The sequence below is a fragment of the Oncorhynchus keta genome, chromosome 14 (genome assembly GCF_023373465.1).
Source record: "Oncorhynchus keta strain PuntledgeMale-10-30-2019 chromosome 14, Oket_V2, whole genome shotgun sequence".
NCBI lineage: Eukaryota > Metazoa > Chordata > Actinopteri > Salmoniformes > Salmonidae > Oncorhynchus > Oncorhynchus keta.
Genome location: NC_068434.1, coordinates 47080419 through 47092452, shown reverse-complemented (window position 1 = coordinate 47092452; position 12034 = coordinate 47080419). Strand labels below are relative to the sequence as shown.

The 12034-nt window shown below is 41.5% G+C and overlaps 1 protein-coding gene across 3 annotated transcripts in view; it reads left to right on the top strand.

Annotated features, from left to right (window-relative positions):
* nos1 (nitric oxide synthase 1 (neuronal)) overlaps positions 1–11812 on the top strand; it is a 64798-nt gene extending 52986 nt beyond the window's left edge. The window contains exons 19-29 of one of the 3 annotated variants that reach the window (XM_035786273.2): positions 126–261; positions 415–493; positions 676–869; positions 1148–1317; positions 2965–3175; positions 5177–5264; positions 5605–5726; positions 5987–6135; positions 7049–7243; positions 7942–8060; positions 8622–11812. In XM_035786273.2, the coding sequence (XP_035642166.2) occupies positions 126–261; positions 415–493; positions 676–869; positions 1148–1317; positions 2965–3175; positions 5177–5264; positions 5605–5726; positions 5987–6135; positions 7049–7243; positions 7942–8060; positions 8622–8637 (1479 nt within the window). In that variant the 3' untranslated portion in view covers positions 8638–11812. Of the gene's footprint in view, positions 1–125; positions 262–414; positions 494–672; positions 870–1147; positions 1318–2964; positions 3176–5176; positions 5265–5604; positions 5727–5986; positions 6136–7048; positions 7244–7941; positions 8061–8621 lie in introns of all 3 variants that reach the window. The other 2 variants (XM_035786272.2, XM_035786274.2) reach the window with 2 other exon arrangements.
* Positions 11813–12034: the final 222 nt, after the last annotated feature.

Genomic DNA, 12034 nt, shown 5'->3' with positions numbered 1-12034 from the left:
TACTGTACACACATGTACACACACATACACATACATACACACTCTAATGGTAAAGGTCTTCATAATGGACTATACACAGCTATGATTACTTGTCCTTACAAGCGCCTATGGTTGTCTGTCTGAAGGCTGCCTGTGATGTGTTCTGCATTGGAGACGTGAACATTGAGAAGGCACATGATTCGTTGATCAGTAATGATCGAAGCTGGAAGAAGAGCAAATTCCGCCTCACCTACACAGCTGAGGCCCCTGCACTAACACAAGGTAAACAAAATACAACACAAGTTAAACACTGTTTCAATGAGGACTTTGTAAACAAAACCTAACTTTTTAGGTCTAATGTAGCCTCCGTAAACCCTTTAAGGCTTCCAATGTCATATTATGGATGCTTCATATTGTGAATGTGTCCTCCAACAGCACTCTACAGCATCCACAAGAAGAAGGTCTATGGAGCCAAGATCTTACAGAGCGAAAACCTACAAAGTTCCACATCCAAGTGGGTGGATTTTGTTACAATACTGTAGACTAGACTGGAGAACATTTTCAAATAGGACTTTTCTTAGTCTCAATCAGTTGTAGCAAATTGTACTTCATACGCAATTTACTGTAGATTTACTGTAGAACTCCAAACTGTACAATAGTTACAAACTGTAACCACTGTTCTGAATCCCCTAGCAGTCGCTCCACCATATTTGTTCGACTTCACACAAATAACGAGGACAGCCTGACGTACCAGCCCGGCGACCATCTGGGCATCTTCCCTGGCAACCATGAGGACCTGGTTACGGCCCTTATAGAGAAGCTAGAGGATGCCCCACCTGTCAATCAGATCGTCAAGGTGGAGTTCCTAGAGGAGAGGAACACAGCCCTGGGTTAGTAGTCTACTGGGTCCTAGTTTCATAATCTTAGCCAGCAATGCCCTTGCAGACAAAAACATGACCTTGGCCTGGACACCTTTGGGAAAAGAGGTCTTCTAACCTCAATGGGACTTGAATGAATTGAATAAAGCTGAGTTTGATACCAGATTCAATCCTCCAATCCTCTTAGGGTAATGTAATACACACAAAAAAAGGCTAATACTGTACTATCAAAGTTTTGATGCATCTCTTCTGGTGTTTTTCTTTACCTGTTTATTTTTGTCCTTCTGAAGGTGTGATCAGTAACTGGCTAGAGGAGCCCCGGATTCCCCCCTGCACCATCTACCAGGCCTTCCAGTACTTCCTGGACATCACCACACCCCCCAGCCCTGTCCTGCTGCAGCAGTTTGCCTCCCTCGCCACCAATGACAAGCAGAGGAAGAAGTTGGAGACTCTCAGTAAGGTAATGAAGGGTTTTAACTGTGTAGTTCAGTACAGTTTATATGAAGTAATTCAGTGTTAGGAAGACTCATGCTACCGACCCTGGCTTCTCTCCCCATTGCGCAGTAGACTGAATCCCGGTGACATCCAGGTGTTTACTACCAAATTTTACAAATGATTTATTGTGTAGGCTGCTTGGCTTCGTTATCTACCGCTGGCGACATGAGATACAGCTGCCCAGTGGGAAGCAACTCCCGTTGGGAAGCACCTTGATACAAGGTGCACTGGTCATTCGCACCGGCTTGTCATGCCTTCCGTGGGCAGTATGTAACGTTAGCTAATAATAGGCATGTGATGGTGACCGATATTACAACTTTTCTCCCTCGCCTATGAAAATAAACATAACTAACTTTTACAAGTTTTAGCCACTGATGAAAGGGGGAAATGTGCCAGGCTGTTGCTGCTGGCTATTCGGCAGGGCTTGGTAGGTTTGTTTGAATTCTGAGCAGAGATAATGGAGAGATTAAGGCTTTCTTTACCATCTCTGGTCTTATAGTTCAGGCTGTGGGTGTGGTCTTTGAACTGTCACTCCAAATGTATTGACCAATAGTAACAGTTGTTTGTTACTAACCACACCCCCACATTGGTTCAAAAATGAAAGCGTAGGAAAAAAGTATTGTAACCGTAGAAATCTGAGTCGAAGAAAAGACCTGAGAAAGGCAAATGTAGGTGAGGAAAACTTACAAACAAAGCAAAGCAGATTGTTGTAAATGACACATAAATATAAATAGATATATATATATATATATATTATAAAAAATTCCTGTTTACTATTTTTTACTTGCAATTCCTGGATTTGTTTTTGTTTACAATGGTGACGTTTTTCCTTACAATAATTTGTTTCCTCTCGATGTATTGGACTTTACAATGTTTATTTTTCTGTTTTAAAAATCCAAACGTTTAACCCAGGGTTATTTTTTAAATCATTAATGGGATGCCATAGACTTTGCTCTTGTTGAAAATAACCTTAGAGTAGGTGAGTTTTGGCTGGCTCAGACACTATGGAATTTAAGCCCCACGCCTGGTAAACCACAGGCCTATTCTCTCCCCATACAGTGACTCCCACAGAAGAAGGAAAAAGCACGTCCATTGTGTTAAAAACGTTACATTGGCCAGGCGAGTAAGTGACTCACTCTTCACGGTTCAACTCATTCTTAAAAAACTAAAAAAGAGAATAGAATTTGAAGGGAGGAGGAATAACAAACAACAACAAGCCACAGTGGGATCTTTAGCTACTGGCTGCCCTTGCTATTTCTTTGTCTGTTCAACTCCAGAGCTGCATGGCCCCCAGTGTCTGTGGGTTACACAAGGTAGTCAGGCTAAGTTTATATGACTAAAGCCAGAAAGCCCAAAAATATGTAAAGTCTATAATACATCATTTAATCACATCAGGAGAGGCATTAGATTAGCTTGTTGTGAGTGCCGCATCTAACTGGAATATGTCTGGAATACCTAACTGGAATACCTCTAGGTGCGTGGAGTTGGAGGAACAGGAACATAATAACTCCTTCTCTCTGAAGCAATACATTTATTTTTTTGCCTGGCTCCTTACATTAGGGTATATTGAATGTACAAGACAAACATACCTCCTCCCCTCTTTCCTCTCCAGGGCTTGCAGGAGTATGAGGAATGGAAGTGGTACAACAACCCGACTATGGTGGAGGTTTTGGAGGAGTTCCCCTCTATTCAGATGCCATCCACCCTGCTGCTGACACAACTGCCTTTGCTCCAGCCCAGATACTACTCCATTAGCTCCTCACCGGACGTCCACCCTGGGGAGATACACCTCACCGTGGCCGTGGTGTCATACAAAACCAGGGGTAAGGGCTGACTACTAGGCTTGGCTTAGAGGTGTAGAATGAATTATGTGTAGATGGGGTATTGTGTATAGATTTATGAAGAAGCATTTTTTTTAAATCCATTTTAGAATAAGGCTATAAAATGTAAAAAATGTAACTTAAAAAAAAAATCCTCAGCAACCTACACACAATACCCCATAATGACAAAGCGAAAACATGTTTGCAAATGTATTAAAACCGAAATACCTGATTTATATTGGGATTCAGACACTTTGCTATGAGTTTTGAAATTGAGCTCAGGTGCATCCAGTTTCCATTGATCATCCTTGAGGTGTTTCTACAACTTGATTAGAGTCCACCTGTGGTAAATTCAATTAATTGGATATGATTTGGAAAGGCACACACCTGTCTATATAAGGCCCCACAGTTGACAGTGCGTATCAGAGCAAAAACCAAGCCATGAGGGCGAAGGAATTGTCCGTAGAGCTCAGAGACGGGATTGTGTCTAGGCACAGATCTGGGGAATGGTACCAACATTTCTGCAGCATTGAAGATCCCCAGGAACACAGTGGCCTCTAAAATTCTTAAATGGATGAAGAACCACCAAGACTCTTCCTAGAGCTGGAAATCCAGACAAATTGAGCAATCGGGGGAGAAAAGCCTTGGTCGGGAAGGTGACCAAGAACTCAATGGTCACTCTGACAGAGCTCCAGAGTTCCTCTGTGTAGATGGGAGAATCTTCCAGAAGAACAACCATCTCAGCAGTACCCCACCAATCAGGCATTTATGGTAGTGGCCAGACGGAAGCCACTCCTCAGTAATAGGCACATGGCAGCCTGCTTGGAGTTTGCCAAGAGGCACCTAAAGGATTCTCAGATCATGAGAAACAATATTCTCTGGTCTGATGAAACCAAGATTGAACTCTTTGGCCTGAATGCCAAGCATCACGTCTGAAGGAAACCTGGCACCATCCCTATGATGAAGTATGGTGGTGGCAGCATCATGCTGTGGGGATGTTTTTCAGCAGCAGGGACTGGGAGACTAGTCGGGATCGAGGGAAAGACAAACTGAGCAAAGTACAGAGAGATCCTTGATGAAAACCTGCTGCAGAGCGCTCAGGACCTCAGACTGCCATAAAGGTTCACCTTCCAACAGGACAGCGACCCTAAGCACACTGTCAAGAATTCAGGAGTGGCTTTGGGACAAGTCTCTGAATGTCCTTGAGTGGCCCAGCCAGAGCCCAGACTTGAACCTGATCGAACATATCTGGAGAGACCTGAAAATAGTTGTGCAGAGACGCCCCCAATCCAACCTGACAGAGCTTGAGAGAATCTTCAAAGGAAAATGGGAGAAACTCCCCAAATGCAGGTGTGCCTGTAGCGTTATACCCAAGATGACTCAAGGCTGTAATTGCTGCCTAAGGTACTTCAACAACTTATGTAAATGTAATATTTTAATTAGATTTTTTAAATAAATTAGCAAACATTTCTAAAACTGTCTTTGCTTTGTCATTATGGGGTATTGTGTGTAGATTGATAATTTAATACATTTTTGAATAAGGCTGTAACAAAATGTGGAAAAAGTCAAGGGGTCTGAATACTGGACAATAACGTCTAAGATCTCTATATTTTGACATATGCTTTACTGGTTTTGAGTTAGTTGGTTTCTGTTTATATGTTTGTATTTGTGCATGCTATTACACTAAATACATTGTAAGTAACCACAGATTATTTCTCATGCTTCGACGTGACTTAAATCGGCACCAATTTACCTCAACCGACAGTTATTAAACACAAACAGCTGGGCGACAAGCATTTTTCTAGCTGTTTCTCGTTCTCCGAGATGTGCGTGATGCTGAGAGTGACGTTTAATTAGCCATTTGCCTACACTGGAGACAAACACCCTTTTAGCCCAGGGAACGGCATTATGTGTACTCTACTTCAGTGTCCGTTTGCGTGGTGAGTAGTGGAGAGGAGGAGGTACGCAAGTAAAGTGGATGATGGGCAATTGCCTCTCTTTCAGATGGAGAAGGCCCTATCCACCATGGAGTGTGTTCATCATGGCTCAACAGAATAGAGGCAGAAGAAATGGTCCCCTGCTTTGTTAGAGGGTATAAAATGTTGCTGTGTGTGTGTGTGTGTGTGTGTGTGTGTGTGTGTGTGTGTGTTGTGTGTGTGTGTGGAGAATATCTTGGACTGTAACAAATGTCAACATTGTCATATGGTGTATTCATAATATATGATTGCACCGTATATGATTCATATACAACATTGACTCTGTGTGTGTGTGTATAATACAATCATTGAGGAAAAACACTTTGATGCTAGGGCTATTAAAAATAGCCTGATTCGTAGTTGACATTGTGTTTTCTACAATCATTTTGTAAATGTATTTTTTTTTAATGTTATGTCTTGAATTGTAATTGAATGGGGAAATGACTTTGATTGTAGTGCTCCTACATTCCGATTGCCAAAGGACCACAGAGCTCCGTGTATCCTAGTTGGTCCAGGCACTGGGATCGCCCCCTTCAGAAGCTTCTGGGAACAGAAACTTTTCGATTACGAACGCAATGGTTTGTTTATATTTTAGAATAGGAAAAGCACTTACTCACCTGATCTTACTTGTATACATACGTATGTGTGGAAATGATTTGATAAGGACTTAAAAGAAAAGGAGAACCCACACACTGCTGCCAGTATCACTTGTGTTTATTCAACTTTACAGAGCTTGAACACATACATAAACACTAGTCTAGATGACTCCAACATTGTAATTCAGTTGAAAGATGAAGTTAGGATCTGAACTTACAAAGTAATGTGTTTGTTACCGTAGGGATCAAATCCTGCCCTATGATCCTGGTATTTGGGTGCCGGCAGTCCCAGATAGACCACATCTACAAGGAGGAGACTATCCAGGCTAAGAACAAGGAGGTGTTCAAAGAGCTCTACACAGCCTACTCCAGAGAGCCTGGTAGACCAAAGGTACTGTTAACATTAAAGATTTAGTTAGCCTAGTAGACTTTAAATGGACTAACGTATGGAATTGTTGTAAGATGGTCATACCAAGGATCGTTTAGCTATTTGATTTTGAATTTTAGGACCCATTTTAGGTATCCCCTCAAATGAAATACAAATAATTCCCATATTAGTGTTTAGCCCAAACTGTTCGAACACTACGGACATTATAAGTTGGCAGATCGGCGGTACCGACGTCAGACGAGTCCCGTGACGCTTGTGGGGGTCGTAGAACAAAATCACTGACGCGTACGTGTTTGTAAGTGTTATCTTTTTACAGTGGTTATATTAGTTTGTTGTGCAAACCTGTTCGGACACGACATACATTTTCGGTGAGAAGACCAATGTTTTTTTTTGTTTTTTTTCTCGGGAAACTCGGGAAAATGTCTCCTGGTTTGTGAAACACCGCTGTAGCTTGACCTCATTCCACCACAGATGTGGAAGGCTGCCATTGGAGGATGTGTCGGATTGAGCACAGCTCATCCAAAAAAAACACATCTTTAGCTTAAACAGATTTTTATGGGGATGTTTTTATTATGCTAATTAGATTTCATCAGGGACAAAAAAAATGCACCTGAGGGTTAAACACGAACATGTGTCTCTGACAGTAAAGACACAGCAACACAGACAGAGGTCATGTGGGAGATGTATGTGTGCATGTGGATTTCTGAATTGTGTATCCCTTTTGTTTCCCCTTCACTCCTCACATGGAGCACCATTTTATGCACAACTATCCTCAACCCCAACGCACAATCACTACAATCTGTTCATTGCCTTCAACTGTCTATGAGCCTGTATCTTTCTCTCCCTGTTAATCGCTATATGATTCTATTAAATCTCTCTCATTCGATCTCTTTCTTCCCTTATGTCTCTGACACAGAAATATGTGCAGGATGTGCTTCGTGAGAAGCTGTCAGAGACTGTGTACCAGTGTCTGAGGGAGGAGGGAGGACACATCTATGTGTGTGGGGACGTGGGTATGGCCGGGGATGTCCTCAAGACCGTCCAGCAGATCATCAAATTGCAGGGAAACATGACACTGGAGGACGCTGGGTTCTACATCAGCAAACTCCGAGTAGGGACAATATGCTTCACTATATTGTACACTGTTAACAAACGAACCAACCTGACGGACAAAACATACAAAGTAACTAAGTCAAGGAATTTAGATTTAGACCTTGGAAGGGTCACTTTTTGAGATGACTGCACTCCTTAATACCTACTTGTGGATGATTTTCAGAATGTGACCGACGCATTCAGAATTTTGTTCAGTGGGATTCAAAAGAGAACTGAAAGGAGGGCTCTTACATTTAATGACTCAAAGAAAGGGAAACCAAAAACACAACTTTCAAAGATTTTTATAAGCAATTTTAAACCACCAGACAACCAACTGTACAGACTGCGTACTGTACGTAAAATATTGAAATCAAAGGGTCACATGAGCAAAATGGCTAGGTCACTTTTGACTAAGCAGAGGGGGTATATAATCATACACATTTTGAAAGCGCTGCCTGCAACATAAAATGTCCAATTTATTGATCAACTGATGAAAGCTTTTATCTAAGCCTTGGCGATTTGAACCATTTTTTGAATGCAATGCTGTACTGTACAGTGACAGTGTAGTGACACATCACTGTATCTGTCTTTTCTATCTGTCCACAAGCTCACCACACTGAATCAATGGTATCTTCCTGTGCCCGTCTAACCTCATTTTGTTTATTGTATCATTCTGTGCCCATCTTATCTCACAAATCTTATCATCTCTCCTCGCAGGACGAGAACCGTTATCACGAGGACATCTTCGGTGTCACGCTGCGTACCTATGAGGTCACCAACCGGCTGCGTTCAGAATCCATCGCCTACATCGAGGAAAGCAAAAAGGACTCTGACGAGTGAGTCTAGAGTCCCCCCACAGCTTCCATTCTGTTCCCTTCTAGTTCTTTCACGGTGACCAATTGTCGCCAAGACGTCTTTGATGTCTTTGCATGTTTGTGCCATACTTGTAGGAGGGACCTGCAAAGCTGTAGATACACTGGAGATACAGCCTCTGGTTTGATTTACGACCGTTTTCAAAATGCAGAACGGGTAACCATAGAAATCAGTTGAAAAGGGCTCCAACTCAACTAACCGGATTGCAGTGTTAGCGAGGGGCTCTGTTATGTTCTCCACTCACTCTGCGTTTGTGCTTTTAAAGATAAGAGCCTCCTTTTTTTTTATCCATATACACTTGTCATAAGAGGAGTGGAGAATTAAGGCTGACTTGCACAATGCCTCATTAAAAAGCTGCAAAATAACGTATGGCGGCTTGTATAGGCCAGCCGCAGTGGTTCTGTGTGAAATGTCACTTGAATTTCTCAGTGTTGTGATCAAAAAACCCTTGTTACTAAGTGAGCTGGATGAGTAATGCCTGTAACCTCTCTCTCACTTGCCCTCTCTCTCTCTGTTTCTGTCAGGGTGTTCTGCTCGTAGAACCATAAGTGGGGCTTCCGGATCTTTCTGATGTGGACCAATTGGAAGGGCCGTATGCAGCAGTGGAGCAGGGAAATGAGTGACACCACAGCTGGTCGATAATACTGTGCCAAGTTTTGTACTGTAAAGAATATCTTTGGGTTTGTTTTTGTTCTCTTTTATACCAGTTCTGCTTCGTCATGGTCAGTCAGGCTCTGCACTTAGTCTGTAGTAACGTTTGAAATATTTTATTTTACAAGAACATTGATGTTTTGTTAAATTGATTACTTTCTGATTTCATTATGCATCATAATGTGCACCCAGTATTATACCTGCCACTTTGTTGATGCATGAGCAAGATGAGAATATTAGTTAATAAATATATCATACTGTTTGTTAGCTATTTAATGTTAGTCAAAACCTTTTGCTAAACTTTTATATTTGCAGGACTACTTGTGGTACCTGGAAACAAGGTCACAATGCTTTGATTGGCGAATCAGTTTAAGTTCCATTCCCAACCAACTGACTCTGGTGCATTTCAGTGTATACAAGGCCAAACCCATGTCAGTCAGAGCTGGTCTAGCCTGCTTTGGTGTGTATTGTTCATAACTGGGATTCCAGTTTTTATTTTTTATTTTTTAAATTGTTTTTTTTAAAGGTTTTGTAAGAGTGTGGGAGTGAGAGAAAGGGATGGAGAGAATGAAAGAGGGAGAGAACTAGATACAGACAGGCTATGCTCAGAGAGCAGTGAATAACTATGGACTGGATTTGGTTAACCTATAACCTCAACCTTCCGGCCACACGGTCATCCAAAACTACAATAGTGTTCAGACTCTCCTTGAAAGTCCATTAAAATGCATCTGCTTCTCTTGTCAGCTTTCTCTGTGTCCTGCCTGTCTGTCTCTCCGTCTGCCTGTCAGAGTATAAGTTGTCGCCATTTTGTGGTCTGGTTTCACAACAGTAACTGCATATAGATGTGGATGAAAGCCATTGAAATGTTTGAAATGTCCTGTCATGCCATGGGAAAGCCTATGCATGTGTATCTCTTGTATACATTCTCATAACCAATATTTAAGTATATTACACACAAAAACAACTACGTATAATATAGACGGCTCTGCATCTTATAAATGGTATACAATATTATCAAAGGAAAAGTCCATGGTACATATCTGACTGCCTTCCTATCCTATTTATTCGCTAAGACCAAATGCTGAGGTATTGGGGTGCTGTCTAATGGCTTGAAAGTAATTTGCATAGTATTTACAATGGGGAAAGAGGAAGGAACGGATTCATGATTTCAAATTAATCAAGAGGTTGGGTGTTGGGTTGCTATACTTTGCTGGTTCTCCTTGACCAACCAATACCATATCCCTGCGATCTCCATTTTTACCATCATTATAACCTTCCATGTAACCAGAGTTTCATACATGGCTATCTGTATGTAACTATCAATGTGAAGGAACCCTGCAGTGTCTTGTCTTATCAGATCTGGATTTAGAGTAGAGTGGCGTAAATCTCACGAGGCAGAAATCTCGAATAGAAGAAATCTCAAACAGCAGAAATCTCATGTTAACATCAGTGCACGAGTAGATGAGTGTTGCTTTATGGTTTTATCGTTCCTTCATGTCTGTCTGCCTCTGTCTGTCCGTCTCTCGGTCTTTCACTCAGTAACTCTATCCCTCTTTCTCTCTGCCACCACCTCCAACTGCCTGCCCACATGACTTGTGATGCTGCCACAGCTCCCCCTCTCCTCCCTGAGACCTGACACCTGTCTGAAGGTCTATCAAGTGCTGTGTGTGTGTGCGTGCATGCGTCCATGAATGCTGTGTGATAACCACGACAAAATACTAAAGTACTTTTTGTCGAAAAACAAAATGTATTTGTCTGCATGCATTCTCCATTCGCTGGAACCATCCACTTTATACCCTCGCATGTTCTTTGTCTTTGTTGAGAATTAAATGAACCTTCCTTCTGCCTCCCCCCTGCACACACACCAACCTTGAATGCTACAGCATGTGTGCCCTCTGCAAACCCAACCAATTCTGATTTGCATTCTCAAGGTCAAGAAATAGATCATACAGGTCATTGCGTTTGAGTGTTGTCATTACAATTCAACTATGTTGAGTTTACTTAATTATTAAATAAGGTTAAGGATGATATCTTAATTCAAATGATATGTTCATTGCTGACGGCTTTGCGGCGCAAGCTCGTGTTAAAGCACTGTTTTTACTTCGTTTCCCACTTTTCACTGAGCATCATTTGAAGGCCATGCCTTTGCAGGGCTGCTGTTTCTATTCTAAACATGTCATTGACGTTTTGTGGTGACATTGGTTATCAGTGGTAACCAACTCCGCAGTAACCTGTGGATTTTCTTTTCTTCCTTAAGTACTTCCTTTTGTTTCCAAACTAAAATGGCCACCAGCATGATTGAAACGTAATGGCTTTCTGTGTTCTATCTCTCTGCTACTTACTGGCGCATATAGAGTACGTTTTGAATGGGGGGAACTTTTTTGTTTTTGTTGTGGGGATAAATAGGCAAACCTGTTTTAATTGTTCCTCTTGCTGAATGTTTTCTTCTTCCACATTAATTTGTTTAAGCAGGTTTTGGGGGATTTGAAATGAGGGCTGCCAAAACTCTGTAAAACGTGCAACGACAACAAACAAACACAAACAAAACAAAAATCTATAAATATAGCATATATACTAAGACAAAGACAGAAACAAAACGAAACTATTTGAACTAACTTTTTCTAAGAATGTATTTTGATTTAATTATTATTATTGTTATGTCTCTTCTGCTTGGTAAAAAAGAACCCATAATAAAACAAACAAGGACTACAGTGGTCTCCCTGATATCCTTTAGGCACGGGAAAAACCACAGCACCAGCTGAATGCATGATGTACTGTACCTCTGTCCTCTTTAAAGAAAAAAAAGCTCTGTCTTACCTACCAGCACTGTGTCACTCATTACGACTGTGACTCCATCCATCCATACAGTGTGATGGGACAGACGGTTGATGTGCTCAAGGGGTTTCTGTGTTTGTATCGCTGCTGCTAAACTCCAACAACCCAAACAGCCTCTGCTATATGCTCCTTGGTGTGGAATTGATCGACCTTGGCGGTTTCCATTTTAATGCATACTGCAAGGAACTTTGCATTTACTTAATTAAAAAAAGTATTAACAGTATGTCAATACCGTGTTTGTATTTTCTTTAGTTTTTTTAAACTAGTGTCATGGGACCAAAAATGAGTGAGATGTGGATAGTGAAGTTTAAGGTCAGCTTGGATTGTTGTTTCAAAGATTAAGTATGTATAGGAGATCTATTGTGTACAATCCATGTCCTGTGCCTTTTTCTGTGTTGAACTGATTTATAATTACTGCAATCTAGCCAGCTCTGTGCGCTTCCTGCTCTTG